Raw genomic sequence first — 17144 nt, 5'->3', positions numbered from 1 at the left:
AGAAAAAAAAACCCAGAGACCTTGCCATCAGAAACAGAAAATCCACCCCAGTCAAATGCTTTTCAAGACCACCTGGAGTCAGTCTGGGCCAGAGGTCAGCAGCCAGTTCATACTGGATTCACCTCTCTGTAAGGATTCTATTTTTCCTCAACCAGGCCCAACATTCATTTTTTAGAGTCTTTAACTGGGATACATTGATGATAAGAATCACAAGAATCTAGATATCCTAGAATGATATTCTTGGTCTGGTATCCTTGGACTTAGTTACCTTCCATGCATCCATGTAATCACAAGGTGAGGTCAACTGAGGGATTCTGATTTACTGTAGTTATTCTTCACCCTTGTGTCCTGCACTAAATGCTCATACCCCAGGATGAGGACACAATGCAGAAGAGAGATATGTACAGGCCAGTACTTATGTTCCTGTGTGTGTCCAATGGAATGGAGCCCACCCAAGACCCAGAGCTAATGAAGAATCACTTACTGTACACCTGGAGGTGCATGGTTGTTTTTGATACAAATTCTCCATTTCTATTTATGGTTCGTATGGTATAAAATCCTGTGTCTTTCCGGGTAACATTTTGGATCAACAAGGACCCGTTGCGGTATATTGTCTCTCTCCCACTGTATACAGGCCCTTCCACACTTATATCATATGTCAATGAATATACTGCAATTATAAGACTCAAATTATTTACTCCTTTGTACCAGGCTAAGCCTATAATATTCTTCGGCAGACCATCAATAAGTATAAGGACATTGTCTCCATCAGCCACTTCAGGTGGCACTGTCTCCACAGTGACATCAGCAGTGGTGGGAGGGTGCCAGCCAGTTAAAATAGAAGCTAAAAGGGAAGAGAGAAAAAATAAAAGCATCAATATTGAGTAGGTGTGTTCATGTCTCAGCAGAGTTGTGTGAATAGGGATGTACCCATCCTCCTTGCTGGAGGTGAGCAACATAGTCTGCATTCCCTCAGAACCTCTGAATATTTTGTTACATTTCTATAGGATTTTTCTCCTCAGTTGTCTCTATAGCTGACATTATGGGAACACTAAATGTCCCCATATCCATTCTCACATAAATAGTTTTTGGTGTGAGGAACAATATCTCTCTGACCTTCTCCTCAAAAGGGTCCTCACTTTCTGACTGTTTTCTCTGGTCCTTCTTTGATTCTAGGCAGCCCATGACATTGTCTTCCAGATAGTATGATATAAGGTCCACTAGAACCAGTGCTTTATGAGAACAGAGATTGTGTTGCTCTTTTTGGAAGGCACAATACCTACAAAAGGCTCAGACCACTTTGGATAAAGAAAAGGAAAAACGATGGATGGGAGGAAGAAACGAAGGAAGGAAGGAGGGAAGGGAGGAAGGAAAAGAATCTCCATGCCTAAATAGTTCCCAGGTTTGGTATTATCAAAAAAAATTTCACTGAAGATTCCATCTTACACCCATCAGAATGGCTAAGATAAAAAAAAATCAAGTGACACCACACACTGGTGAGGATGTGGAGAAAGAGGATCATTCCTTCATTGGTGGTGGAAAGGCAAACTTGTACAACCACTTTGGAAATCTATCTGGCGCTTTCTCAGAAAACTGGGAATAGGGCTTCCTCAAGACCCAGCTATTCCACTCCTTGGAATATACCCAGAAGATGCTCCAGCACACAACAAGGAAATATGCTCAACCATGTTTATAGCAGCCTTATTCATAATAGCCAGAACATGGAAACAGCCTAAGTGTCCCTCAGTAGAAGAATGGATAAAGAAACCGTGGTGCATTTACACTATGGAATACTACTCAGCTATTAAAAATGAGGAATTTCTGAAATTTGTGGATAAATGGATTGAGCTAGAAATGATCATAATGAGTGAGTTAACCCAGAAGCAGATTCAAATGGTATATACTCACTTTTAATTGGATGAAAGTCTTCACTTACCAGGAAACTGAGATAGATGTGAGAACATCCTATTGGGTATCTATGTGAGAGAAGTATGGGAGAATGGGGAAATAGAAGGATCCAGAGGGTCCTAGAAATCTACAAGTAGAACATTATGACAGACGGATCTGGGCCCCGGGTTTCTGCCCAAACTATGGTAGCAGCCAAGGAGAATACATGCTGTAACATCGAGCCCCTACCCAAATATAGCCAATGGACAGAACATTCTCCACAGTTGAGTGGAGAGTGGGGCCTGACATTCACAAAAACTCTGGTGCTGCATATTTGACCATGTCCCCTTGATGGGGAGGCCCAGTGGAACTCAGAGGAAGCATAGCAGGCTACCAAGAAGAGACTTGGTACCTATGGTCATATAGAGGGGGAGGAGGCCCCTGCAGTCACAATCATAGGGGAGGGGAATAAGGTGAAAGTGAGAGAGAGGGAGCACTGGGAGGATACAAGAGATGGGGTAATAATTGAGATGTAATATGAATAAATTAATAAAAACAAAAAATTGTACTAAATTTTAAATGGTTTTACTTTTACTTATGTATTGTGTATGTGTATTTGTGAAGGCAAGCATCTCAGTGTACACATGTGCCTGTCTAGGCAAAGCAATTATGTGGAAGCTAGTGTTGAAGAGTGTGTATCAGCAGATACATATCCTCTGCACCTGTGTAGAGGAGAGGGGAAAATCCTGCAGGTGTCTCTTGTTAACATCTACCAGTTGGGAATTGAGGGATGGATTCAGATTGCCATGTCTCCTCACATTGAGCCAAATACTAGGCCACCTGTGTTTGACTTCTATTTGGAGAGTCACCCTGTCACAATGGGAATATCTGACTTCAGAGCATGGAAGCCAATATGATTAACTATAAACATGGTGTGGCCGAGGCATTTCACTATTCTTCAGCACCTCCTGTCCAGATGCTGAATTTCTGACCCTCTGTATAGCCTGCCCTATGACTTCAAGCAAATGCCCTGGATTTTTCCTGTGACTTCTGTCCTCTATAGAAGACGCCAACAGGACTCTCATTTCCTTCCCACTACACAGTCAGAGGTTAAGTACTCTTACCTGTGAGCAGGACCCATGGCCAGGGGGCATACCCATTGATGGGAAACCAAAAGGATGCTTCCATCTATCTTCTAATTGTGCCTTCCTTACTCTGAGGAGAAATTCAGCTCCAGCACAGCCTTCAGGATCTGTTGTTCTTCTTCCCTGTGAGCTTAGTGTCCTCACAGGCAGAAGCGCTTCCTAGAATCCAGGGGACAATAGTGTTGGGGCCTGTGTCCAAGTCATTGCTCTGTTCCTTTCAGTATGAGTGCTGTCTCACATCCATCTCAACTTTTCCCTCTTTATGTTTAACCTCCACACAACATATTGAGCAACAAAGATGATACACATCCCTGTGACCTCACAGAATAACAGCGGATCTGAGGGCTGATATCTGCTGTGTTTTGTTCTTTGGTCTCTCAGACACAAACAGGGAGAATCATTTCTACCTATGTGTTCTATTGCTGGAGGGTGTGGCCACAGTTGTCTGGGTCCACGTGTGGATGTTAGGGTCCTCCATGGACCAGCAAGCACAGATCTATTCTCTAGGGTCTCCCTGGACAAGCCATCTCTAAAGCTGTTACTTCATGGCGCAAAGCAAGCTCGGCTGCACTGGGCTTTGGTTTTGTGCCCATGTGGTCGCCAGCCCCTGGGCCTTTCTCAGGGGTCAGTCTGAGGTAAGTGCCTCAGTGCCTAAGGCAGGGTTTTCAAAGCACAGCGAAAGACACCCATTTCCTCTTTGTTTCTGGGGCCAAAGCTACAGGCTGGTGTTTCATCACCCACAGTTCAGTTTCAGTCAAAAATACTGAGTCCCTGATATAGTACCTGGCATCAGCTCACAGGCAGGTATGGGTACAGTCTCTATGGACTGAGAACCCATCCTCTCTTGGCCAGTTGGGTGGCCCAAGGTCAGACCCACCTTTCTCTGCCCTTTTTTGACCCCTTTCACCTAGGGCTCTTAAGGCCTTGTGATCTGTAGCTCCCAGGCTGGTCCCTAGTCTCTGTCCTGTGGATTAGTATCTCTGCGTATTTGGTGCAGCCATCTTGGATCCTCCTAAAGCCTTTCAACAGAAAAGAAAGTCCATAATGTAAGAAAATATTTTGCAGGTACATATCTGAAAGAGTGTTAATATTCAGTAATATCATTTTTAGTTTTGAAATTTTAAGAAATTTAATTTATTATAATTTATTCCGATTATATCCTGACTGTTGTCCCTTGCTTGTATCTTCCTGTTCTCACACTTCCTCCTGTCTCTGCCTTGTTTCCCTCCCCTAGACCTCTGACAGAAAAAAAATCTTCTCACCACCATAAGTCCACACCACATCAGGTTTCATCCAGATAGCCTGCTTCCCCTTCCTGTGAGTATCCATCGTTCCTCCCCTCCAAAGGGAAGTGATCAAATAGGGGGCAATAGAGTTCAAGTCAGAGTAGGTCCCTACTTTCTACACAACTATGGTAAATAATATGTCTATTGGCAATATCTGAATGGGGGAAGATCTACGTTTACTTCATGCGTTGTCCTTGGTTTGTGTGAAAGTTTCCCCAGGCATCCCTGGATCATTATCTACCAGCCTCGATGGTAGCCATGTGGTGGTCCTGAGCTCTCTGAGTTCTTCATTCCTCCATTCTTCCATACCACTCTCAGCACTCCACCTGGAGTCCAGCAACAAGTTCATGCATCTATCAAGATCCCCTACTGGGTGGAGTACCTCAGAGGACTTCTGTGTTGTAGTAATAGCCACTTATATGTGAGTATATACCATGCATGTTTATTGTGGTCTGTGTTATCTAGCTCAGGATGATCATTTCGACTTTCATCCATTTGCCTGAAAATTTCAAGATTTCCTTGTGTTTAGTAGTAGTATTCCATTGAGTAAATATTCCAGTTTCTTAATCCATTCTTCAGTTGAGGGACATATAGGCTGTTTCCAATTCCTGGCTATTACAAATAAAGCTGCCATGAACATAGTTGGGCAAATGGCCTTAAGAAAAATCAAAACAGCAAATATTTTAATTGTGGTAAGTAAGGTCATTTGAAAAGGGATTGTTGGCAAGGTTTTACTAGAAACAACTTTTTTCTAGAAATAATACAAAAAGAAGGTCTCAACCTTCTGGAGTATGTAGAAGGTATGGCAAAAGCTGGTGTTGGACTAATGAATTCATCTCAAGAAAAGATAGAAAGGTAATCCTTTGCCATCAGAAAATGCCCAAGTGACAACCGGCCAGGCCCCCCTATCAAATTCTATTCAATAATATCCTGTCAGTATCAGAGAAACTCATCCACAGAGCAACTAAAAGATATAATGCCCATTGTTAAAAAACAACATTGCTCTGGAAATAATCAAGGATGGAAAGTGTCAGTAGAAAAAACACAAATTTTAAGAGAGACCAGAAAAAAGTATTTTTGCAAACTGCTATAAATGATCAGAGACCTAAGCTAAAGATACAAATAAATGACTTTGAAAGAGAATGTTTCATAGACATGGTAGCGTGCATAAGAACAATCTCACCAAAATCTTGGCATCCAGATTGGCATCTTCAGGAGGTAATCATCAAGCTTTGAGGGATTGATACTTTATCTCAGATAAAGCAAAGTGCTAGATGTGTCAAGTGTATAAGGGCCTGAAGGACAAATATAAAAATTAAAATCATATGAGGCTAATATAGCCATGAATTTATGAGCATGTGATTTGTTGCAGCAATGGAAAACATGGATTAACATTCCTCAACTCTTAGAAACTGACCAATATTAGAAGTTATTATCAAGGGTATGCACAGACTATTCTGGTTATAGATAAGTAACACAACAGCTTCAGAGAGACATTGGATATTAGAAAAATGCTCAATTATATCAGCTTGTATATTTTAAAGATGTATTGACTCAGAATGGAAAACTGAGATATGTGTTATGTTGGTGACAAGGTTTTGCCCTTGTTTCCACATGAGAAGAAAAGCTGTGGATACCATAAAAGTTGATAAGCATTAGAATCAAACAGGAGAGCTCGTTGGAATTAGGAGATGTGGTAGTTCCTCAGGCAGCATGGCAATTTTGTCCAAACCAACTTATAAAGAATAAAAAAGGCTTTCATTTGATGAGGAATGAAAAAATATTTTTGAATGATAATATACCAAAGGCACACTTACTTGTCTTATTGGCATGAGATGAAAAATAAGCTCTATTAAACCACATGTCTTAAATCCATGCTAGAATGTTAGAATGTAAATTGTCACATTGGCCACACGATCTTGAATATCAACTCTTGAGTTTTATTCATAAATATAAATATAGTTGTATTGTTATTAAAACCACAGCTGAGAGACTTAAAATGTTTAAAGTAAATTGAAAGGGCCAGTACAGTTCAAACTTATATTCTAAGTCTCACAGAGTTGGAATAATTTGGACATAAGACCAAATATTTGAGCAAAGTGGTGGTAGCTTGTGCCTTCGTCTCAGCAGAGACAGGCTGATCTCTATCAGTTAGCTGTTTTCTAAGTTCTAGAGTTACAATTAACAGGATGGTTGTGGTTCACACTTTTAATTCCCTCACTTGGAAGACACATGCCTTTGATACCAATTCTTGGGAGACAAGGCAGGCACAGAGGAATTGCCATGAACTAAATTTTAAGGCCACCTGCAAAGTGAATGATATTTGTGATCTAAAAATAAGTACACCTAGATGTATATTTAGTTTTAAAGTTTCAAGAGTTTTAAAAATTTTTATTTCAGTTCAGATAAAATCCCCTTTTTTCTGTTACCAAGAAGTTTTGCCCCAGGAAAGATATAACAAACCAAAAGAGGACACCCACTCTCAGAGTTAGTGTTTGGGCAAGGAACTGAGTCTAAAAAGGTTTACACCCTTTGTCCCTACTAACATAATTTCTCTCCTACCTAGGATTAATGAGTTGGAAGAGAGGTAGAAGCATTAAGGAACCCCAAACTATGTAGGTGTTAAAAGGCCCATACTACTTAAACATGGAATGTGTTTGAGTAGATGAGAGGATGGATATATCTCTATGCCAACACTGCACCATTTTCACAGCCGACTAGGAGCGTCTAAAGGTTTTGGTGGTTTATGGAATTAGTTCCCAAGGATTCTAGGATTGCCTATGTATTTGATCCACAAACTAAGCTCTTAACGCATTTGCATTTTGGTTTGCTACATTTATGTCTTTGTTTTGTTTTGTTTTGGAGACACAGTCTCACTTTCAATTCTAGCATGTCCTTGTACATACATTTATCCCAGGAGTACAGTCACGACTCACTATGCTGGCTGTAACTGAGTGAGAACTGATAATTTTCACTACATATCTATTTTCATTTGGTACCCCATAAAGAAATACCCCCACTCTGATGTAGGATGAAAGGACAATTCCCTCATTCACCACTTCCAGGTTGAATATAAGATATGTCGTTGCACTGACTGGATTGGAGGCCACATGATGAAATTCTCCAGCATCCTCTGTCCTTAATGGATCTATGTTGAGCCCAAGGGATGGGCTAACAACTGAGACGTAATATGAATGAATTAATAATAAAAAAGGAAAAAAAAAAGACTAAAAAAGAAGACACCACAAAAAAGAGGTAAAAAAAAAAAAACCCAAAACAAATTAGCAAGTTTGATTTTATGTGGATTTTAATGGTAGTAGTATTAGAATAGCTCAGATTCATCACAGCATAGTGCGTACAGTTTAAAAATAAATAATAGTCAATCTTTTTCTGTTGTTGGCAAACTAGTCGGTGAAAGAAAACTACTGTCTTAATAATTTACCTTATTAATTAATTTAGCAATAAATTTTTATTTGAACAAATATCTTGGATGCTATTGTTTACAGGAGATAACAAACCAGATGGTTTAGTTTTGCTAAACAAAATTGTTTCCCTTAACTGACCAAAGTATACTTGATGACATGTAGATGGGAGGTACATGAGCACAAAATATGTCAGAATGTATGCTGGTCCCTGATTGAATAAAGGTGGGACATATGTACGTAGGAAAAAATCAGGCTATATGCTTGCCTCTGATTGGAGCTGATGGTGTGGGACACATGAATCTTGGTACCCAGGATTTTGTCCTTGATCAAAAGTGAGGCTGAGACATATCCAAAGCCTGAAAGTCTTGTGACTGGCAGGGATAAGGAACACACTCTTTCTGTTCTGGGTCTATAAGTTGTAGTGCACTTAGTCTTGTGATACCCACCTCCACTAAGCTAAATGGCAGTTGCATATTTTGGAAATAAGGTTTCAGATTAACTCATAAAAATATGTCCATCTGGCACCTGGAATTTCTCTCCATTGTAACGAAGCATTCCTTGCACCTCAAACTGAACTGATGATATACACTCAACTGATAAACCCTATCCATTTACCCCAAGCTTTATATAGGCCTCATTCTCCCCCCCAATAAAAGAGCTATATCAAGTCAACTATCCAGAACCCAGCATGAGAGAAGGCAGCTGGGGATACACCCACAAGCTTCAGCACTAATGCTGCACTATCAGCTTGTCTGTTCTGTTCTAAGAATTTAGAGGAAGGGAGCACTCTTCTCAGCATCGGGACAGGTGTCTGCCATTGTTAACCAGGAGCTTTGTATCTGAGACTGAATTGTGGGCGATATATATCCAGGCTGGAGCTACTGGCCCAGGAAAAACACAGGACAGCAGGTGGCTCTGATGACAGACCAACCAACTAGTCCTGAGAAAGCCCCAGGGGCCAGTGTCCAGGTGAGCATAAGTGCAAAACCTAAAACCAGAGCATAGGGTGTTGGCCTCACCTCTGCCTCATGTCTTCCTCTCAGACCTTCCATGGGCACGTTGCTCCAGGGGGAATAGAGAGCATGGGTCTGAGCCTACCAGCCCACAGAGAAACCCAGGGCACTCACAGGGGACAAGGCAGCTGCAGATATCCCCTTCCCCAGACACAGTGCTAAAATAGCACACCCAGATCTGGATGTGCAGACCTGGAGGAAGGGTGCACAGTGTCCAACAGCTGGACAGGTTCCTGCCAGTGATAACCAGGAACTTGGTGTCTGAGGCTGAACTGTGGGCAATGTAACTCCAGAATGGGGCTGCTAGCCCAGGAAAAACACAGGAAAACAGGTGGTTCTGATCTCAGAATGACCTGCAAGTCCTGAGAAAGCCTCAGGGTCTGGAAACCACTGCAACATGAGCATGAAACCAGAACTCTGAGCCAGGGTGTTTGCATCAACTTCACCCCCCTGTCTTCCTCTCTGATCACCTGTGGGCATGCTGGCCCAGGGGGAACAGAGAGTGTAGATCAGGCCCACCAGCCCTTGGAGAGACCAAGTCCCACATAAGGTCACAGGCAGCTGCAGTCATACCTCCAGCCACAGTTTGAAAGCTTCCCACCACTGAGCAGGCATGCCGGTGGGTGTGTCACTCCTGCCCACTCTCTGTTTATCTCTCTGGATGCTCTGTGGGCCCATTGGCCCTGGTGGAACAGAGAGTGTGGATCAGGGTCTGAACATCAGAGACAGCAAGATGACTGGAGGTCAACGCAAAACCATAAACAATAAAAACCAACCTCCCCAAAGGCATATCCAGATCCCAACTATCCCAGTAAAATCAATCCTAGAACTCAAACACAATTGAAATACAAGAAAATGACCTCCAATCCATAGTAATGGAGATGATAATGGAGGATATGAATAAAATCCAAAGACAAATGCAGGGCGATGCAGCCAAACAGATGGAAGACATTAAAGAGACCTATAGAGAGGCACTGGAAAAAATCCAGGAAAAGACAAACAATCAGATGAAGAAAATCAATAAAGTGATTCAATATCTGAAGACTAAAATGGAAACAATGATAAAAACACAGACAGAAGAAAGCAGGAACAAATGAACTCAGAGAAGCAAGCAAGTAATAAAGACATAAGCTTCCCTAACAGAATTCAAGAGATGGAGGAATGAATCTTGGTAGTAGAAGATACTATGGTAGAACTTGAAACAACCATTAAAGCAAATGCTAAATCTGAAAAATTCCTGACACAAAACATTCAAGAAATAGAGGACACCATGAAAAGAAGAAATCTGAGGATAATAGGAATTGAGGAAAGAGAAGATGCCCAGTTCCAAGGACCAGAAAATATCTCCTACAAAGTCATAGAAGAAAAATTTCCTAATCTAGGGAAGGAGGTGCAGATAAACATACAAGAGGCCTATACAACACCAAGTAGAATAGATCAGAAAGAAAATCTTCCACCCACATAATAATCAAGGCACAAAATATACTGAATAAACAAAAAATATTAGAAGTGGCAAGGGAAAAGGGCCAATTAATATTTAATAGCAAATCTATCAGAATCACAACGGACTTCTCAGCAGAGACCAAAAAAGCCAGTAGGGCCTGGACAGAGGCCCTGCAAGCCCTAAGAGACCATAGGTTCCAGGCATGACTACTCTACCCAGGGAAACCCTCAGTAACTATTGATGAAGGAAAACATGATATTCCATGATAAAAACAAGTTCAAACAGTCCCTAACCACTAATCTGGCCTTACAGAAGTTAATAGAAGGAAAATCCAAACAAAAGTGACAAACTACAACCGAAACTATACTGGAATTACCTAACTCTTCTGTCACAAAAACATAACCCTACAAGTACTCTACTGCAACCAACATCAAAATCAAGGGCCTTAACAGTCACTGGTCACTAATATCTCTCAACATTGATGGTCTCAATTCTCCAATAAAAAGACACAGAGTAATCGAATGGATGCATGAGACCCAACATTCTTCTGCATCCAAGAAACACATCTCAGCCACAAGAATAGACATTATCTCAGGGGAAAAGGGTGGAAAAAAGTATTCCAAGCAAATGGACACAAGAAGCAAACTGGTGTAGCCATTTTAATATCTAATAAATTAGACTTAACACCAAAACTAATCAAAAGGGATGAGGAAGGACACTTTATACTCATCAAAAGTAAAGCCAAGGGAGATGACATCACAATTCTGAACACTATGCTCCCTACAAGGACACCCACATTTGTAAAAGACCTATTAAGAAAGCTTAAACCACACATCAATCCCCACACACTAATAGTGGAAAACTTCAACACCCCACTTTTACTGAAGGATAGGTCATTGAAACAAAAACTAAACCAAGAAGTAACAACATTAACCAACGTCATGAATCAAATGGATCTGACAAATATCTACAGAACTTTTCACCCAACCACAAAGGCTTATACCTTCTTCTCAGCACACCATTGAACTTTCTCCAAAATTGATCACATAATAGGTCACAAAGCAAGCCTCAACAGCTTCAAGAAGATTGAAATAATACCATGTATCTTGTCAGATCACCATGGTCTAAGACTGCACTTCAAGAACAACAGAAATAACAAAAAGCCTAAACACAGATGGAAACTAAACAACCCTCTGCTTGATGATACCCAGGTCAGGGAAGAAATAAAGAAAGAAATTGAAGATTTCCTGCAATTCGTTGAAAACGAAGGAACAACATACCCAAATTTGTGGGATGCATTGAAGGCAGTGCTAAGAGGAAAATTCATAGCACTAAGTGCCTTTAGGAAGAAAGTGGAAACATCCCACATAAGCAACTTAATGACACAGCTAGATGCCTTAGAAAACAAAAAATCAGAAGCACCCAAGAGGAGTAGTCATCTGGAAATAATCAAACTCAAGGCTGAAATCAACAATTTAGAAACAAAGAGAACAATTCTGTGTTGCCCGTGCCATGGCGGTTCCAAGTGAAGGGTGAGGGACTGTGGATTTAACACACAATAAAACAGCGTGTCCTTTGTGCTAAGAGAGCAGCAGCAACGGCAGCTTTTATTCAGTGTCCAAAGAGCTTTTCTATAGGCAGCAAAACAGGAATGCCATTTGCAGGTGAAATCCGTCAAGAGGTGATTGCACAGGAGAGAAAGTCCTGAGGAGGGGAGGAGTGCATTCTCAGAGCAGTAAACATGACTAGCTAACCAACATAAACACAGACACAGAAGCTGCTAAAAACAGGACGTGAAACAGCAGGACAGGCAGGCAGCCCAGTCGGGCCTGGTTCCCACAAATTCAAAGAATCAACAAAACCAGGAACTGGTTCTTCGAGAAAATCAACAAGATAGACAAACCGTTAGTCAAACTAACTAAAAGTCAGAGAAACACTATTCAAATCAACAAAATCTGAAATGAAAAGGGAGACACAACAACAGACATGGAAGAAATACAAAGAATCTTAAGATCAAATTAATGGCACATATGCCACAAAATTTGAAAATCTAAGGGAAATGGACAATTTTCTTAATCGATTCCACGTGCCAAAATTGAGTGAAGACCAGATAAACAAATTAAATAGTCCTATTTCTCCTATAGAAATAGAAGAAATCTTTGATAGTCTGCCCCCCCAAAAGCCCAGGGCCAGATGGTTTCAGCTCAGAATTCTACCAGACCTTCAAAGAAGTGTAATACTGATACTCTTCAAGCTATTCCAAAAGATAGAAATGGATAGAACTCTACCAAATTCATTCTATGATGCCACAGTCACGTTGATACCTAAGCCCAACAAAGACCCAACAAAAAGGGAACTTCAGACCAAATTCTCTTATGAACATTGATGCAAAAATACTTAAAAAATATTCGTAAAAGAAATACAACAGAATATCAAAGATATCATTCACAATGACCAGGTAGGCTTCATTCCTGGCATGCAGGGTTAGTTTAATGTATGGAAATCCATCAATGTAATCCACCATATAAAAAACTGAAAGAAAAAAACCACATGATCATCTCTTTAGATACAGAAAAAGCATTTGACAAAATCCAAGACCCTTTCATGTTTGAAGTTTTGGAGAGATCGGGGATTCAAGGCACATACCTAAACATAATAAAGGCTATATACAGCAAGCCAATAGACAACATCAAATTAAATGGAGAGGTACTCAAGAAAATTCCTCTAAAATTGGGCACCAGACAATGCTGCTCACTTTCTCCATATCTCTTTTATATAGTTCTTGATGTTCTAGCCAGAACAATACGACATCAAAAGGAGATCAAGGGGATCCAATTCGGAAAGGAGGAAATCAAAGTATCCCTATTTGCTGATGATATGAGAGTGTACATAAGTGACCCCCAAAATTCAACCAGAGAGCTCCTACAGCTGATAAACACCTTCAGCAAACTGGCTGGATACAAAATTAACTCAAAAAAGTCGCAGCCTCAGTCTTGTTGTGGTCCCACCAACCTGAGCATGATCAATTGTTTGAGCAGCTGTAACTGAAATCTTGACATAGTAACAAGCATGGGTGCTTATAACATGAGGTACAGACAGGCATGAAACAGAACCATTGCTTTGCCCTGGCCTCAAACCCATGTCTCATATGTGTAAAAACCATGCCAGAAAAATTTCATAAAATACAGGTGGCTATTTTCTCTCTTAGCATTTTTGCATGTTTATTGTTATATGGACTGCATGTACACCTGTGAAACACAAGCATGCCTGGTCCCCAAGCAGGCAAGAAGAAGATATTGGATCCCTTGTAACTGTAGTAACATATGGTTAAAACTTGCCATGTATATGCTGGGAATTGAATTTTGGTCTTGCACAAGAATGCTATTAGCCACTCTAGCACTCCAGGGTCTTTTAAGATTTCAGTCAGGAAGACAAATAATGTGTTTGTCAGAACTGACTAGGGCTTTGAGATGCTAACTTTCTCCATATGAGACCATTGACTCTAACTACCAAGGACCTAGCTACCAATCCCTGTAAGTATTATTTCTTTAAGGAGCACAATGAGGTAAAATGAAAGGCTGGTTTTTTAAGTTGTTTACCATCAGTGACTGCTTAGCAGAGAGAGCCCTATGTTAGAACTGTATTATGCTGGGACAGAAAGAGCAAAGACCTGTCCTTTATATTCAAGGCAAATGACAGTGGCACACAAGAAAACATGATTTCCTTTCTTGTACATGGGCTATGGAGTCCTGGAATCCCACAGAAATTATCCAGAGGTGGGTGGCTCAGTTTTAGAGTCAAGGGTAACTGTCCATTTGTTTTTACTTGGTGAACAGGATGTGCTTTCAAGCTGCTGCTGAACAAGATTAGAATCTCTAAAAGTAGCTCCTCCCTGCTCCACAGACACTTGAGAAGACCTCCAGGGTAGAGACAATAGATACGTGTCTGCAGACAGATAGATGTGCTGAAAGTCGGCCTTCCATGTTCTGTGTGATTCAGAGGATAGTTAGAGTCAGGATCTATTGGAAGAGTCAAAGCAATGTGAGGTGTTTTATATTCCTGCAGGTAAGATACCAGCACAGAAGACACATGATTTCCCACTTGGTAGGCAAGGTGGGAAGTCCTGGTTTTCTGCAGAAGTTCTCCAGAGGCAAGAGGTTTTACTCCATTTTCATTTCCCAGATATGGGACTTATGGTTAATGAATGTTGCGATGTCGACAATGTATCCTTAAATATGAACAAGGATCTCATATTGGTATGGTGAGATGATTCAATACCTGAAAATCAATCAATGTAGTCCACAATAGAAACAAACTGAAAGAAAAAACATGATCATCCCATTAGATGCTCAAAAGCCTTTGACAAATCCAAAATTTAATGTGGGGCATATTAGTATTTGCTCATAGTGAGAGACACAGCATGGGACATAACTTCTGAATCTCTTAGAAAAGGAAAATATTTTACCCACATACATAATGCTGACAATTCAACATTCTCATTAGGAAGAACTGAGAATTTCCTGGCTAATGTTCTACAGAGACTAGAGCAGAGCTCTGTATTTGGTCTGCTCTTTAGAAGTGGTATTGAGACAACGAATTTTGGATAGGTAGGCTGAAACTTCCCATTTGGGCAGGTCACTTAAAGACTTCATAGGAAGACAGTTTGAAGTTTGTCCCTTGCTGTGGTTTGAGTGAGAAGCGACCCCACAGTCTTAGGTTGTTGAACAATCTATTCATCACTTAGGGGGCTCTTTGGTGAGATTTAGGAGACATGACCTCTCTGGGAAGATGGTCAGTGCAGCAAGCTTTGAGACTAAAAAATCCTGTACCATTTTCAGTTCAATCACTCTGCATTGTATTTGCTGTCTAAGATGTGAGCACTCAGCTTTTTCTTCCCATCACAACACCTGTAGTTTGCTGTCATCCTTCACTACCTTGATGGATCATGAATACACATAAATTATTTTCTTTATGAGTTACCTTGGCCTTGCTGTCTTATTAGAGCAACAGCCAAGAAACTTATATGTGCCTGGATGAAGATCAGAGTGAGTGGTTTCTGGGGTACTAACAAGAATGAAAATAAATGTGACAATATCAGAGGGCATCCGAATGTCCTGTTCTTTAGAAGGCCACAATTGCTCTGAGATATATGTCAGCCTGCATTAACTATCACTCAATCAAGAATATGAGAATAGTGAAGTTCAGAGGACTTGTGCACCAATCACTATAGCCAGATTTCAACACTAACACATCAAACATACTGAACACTCCCAACCATCTAAACTCACATATATCAAGTGAGCCTGAGTTTGAGATTACACATTTTTTTTCATCACATGTGTTAATCCTGAGATTCTCCAGACAGGAGAAGTCACACCATACAATTCTAGGCATCAGGTTTGGTCAGCTTCAATAGGTGAGAGCTAGCACAGGATTACATGGCCAACCTAGGTGTTCAAATACCTGGATCTTTGTCATAAAATGAAAGGAATTGAATAGTTTGTCTTTGGCCATGATGGTATACAAGTAATTCCCAGGTAACATTCAGATTAGTGGGTCATGTTGTTTTGTCTTCACTGGATTCCAGATCCTACATTTGTGTGTGAGGTCTCATGACACTGATTTAGGTGAAAGTTCTGTTGCTCTCAGACAGATTCATAATGACACCTACGAGAAGCTCTGACAAGTTTTCCACCACAGGGAGGCTATATCTGGAATCTCAGTTTTATGTTTTCATGTTACCAAGTCCTTACCTTCTATTGGCATAACATTGTTGCTTCTGATTATGTTTAAGAGTGCTATGCAGATAACAAAAGAGGCATTGCCCTGTGTGGGACTCTTTTGTTTAATATTCTTTTTTAAATTACTTTTTCTTTACATATGCACCTGACACTGGCAAGTGCCTCTTTCCACTTATGTTGGCTTCTCACCTCTGTGCCAACAAGACTCTGAAGAAAAAATACATGGGGAGGAGGATGTGAATCACAAAGAGATTCATGAGGATCTGATCACTCATAGATTGTGGGGCCTTCTGTTGGGTAAAGGAAAAACACAGACTTTGTTGTGTATGAGCTGGGTTGCAGACCTTAATTGTAAGCATACCTAGATGGCCATGCAGCTGAAAGTGCAATGTCCCTCCAGATGCACTGAAATCCACTACTCAGCATGAGCTGGTCCTTTCCAAGGCTTTTCTGTCTATGGCTGTCCTGCACACAGGTAGTGATGTGAATTTTAAGTGTGCTTCTTTCAGAGGTCACTCAGTCAATCATCAGGGCTCAGTATGTGAACAAAGGCTTCACCCAGGAGACCCCAAAGAGGCCTGTATTTCATTTGAGTGGTACAGATAGACCACAACATAATCTCCTCAAATCAGGGCTTCATGATGACTGACATGAACTATTGATCCCATAAGAATGAAGCATGAATCTAGGAATGAACTAAAAATGTTACAAATCCAGGTAGGATTAGCAATGGAGACACCGATTTTTCTATGGAGTTTAATGTCCATTCTTTAATATACATGGGCCATGTAGAGATCTTTCCTGAGGTTTAGATGGATACTGATGGTGTGATGATGTATAGAAATTAGGGGCAAGAACATTCTAAAATGGGATTGTTGGACTGGATGTGTTTAACAAGTGTACGTTAGTTTCTGACACCTGACAGAAGCTAGAGATACTTGTAGAACCATAAAAAATTTCCTCCTCTATCAGCTTGGTAATTGGGTATGTTTATGTATCATTTTTCCTTGACTATTTGTTTATGTGTGAGAGCCCCACCCACTGTGGGTGGTACCATTCCTAGAGAGGTGGTCTTGGATGATGCAAGATAAAGCTAACTGAGCAAACCATTGAGAACAAGCAGTAAAGCATCATTCCTACATGGTTGTTGTTGATTCCCCACAGGTGAAATGATACAAATAAATCATAACAATAGAAGAAATC

The 17144-nt window shown here is 40.7% G+C and overlaps 1 protein-coding gene across 1 annotated transcript in view; it reads right to left on the bottom strand.

Moving 5' to 3' along the window:
• The window catches only part of LOC127203210 (carcinoembryonic antigen-related cell adhesion molecule 3-like), a 43088-nt gene extending 38727 nt beyond the window's left edge, over window positions 1-4361 (bottom strand). Inside the window, exons 1-2 of the mRNA XM_051162005.1 lie at window positions 4295-4361; window positions 485-844 (exon numbers count right to left, since the gene is read on the bottom strand). Coding sequence (XP_051017962.1) covers window positions 485-844; window positions 4295-4361 — 427 coding nt within the window. The remainder of the gene's footprint in view (window positions 1-484; window positions 845-4294) is intronic.
• Between the last annotated feature and the right edge of the window lie 12783 nt (window positions 4362-17144).

Source organism: Acomys russatus, chromosome 19 (genome assembly GCF_903995435.1).
Source record: "Acomys russatus chromosome 19, mAcoRus1.1, whole genome shotgun sequence".
Lineage (NCBI taxonomy): Eukaryota > Metazoa > Chordata > Mammalia > Rodentia > Muridae > Acomys > Acomys russatus.
Note: the sequence above shows the minus strand (reverse complement) of the source record. Positions and strands in the feature narration are given on the sequence as shown.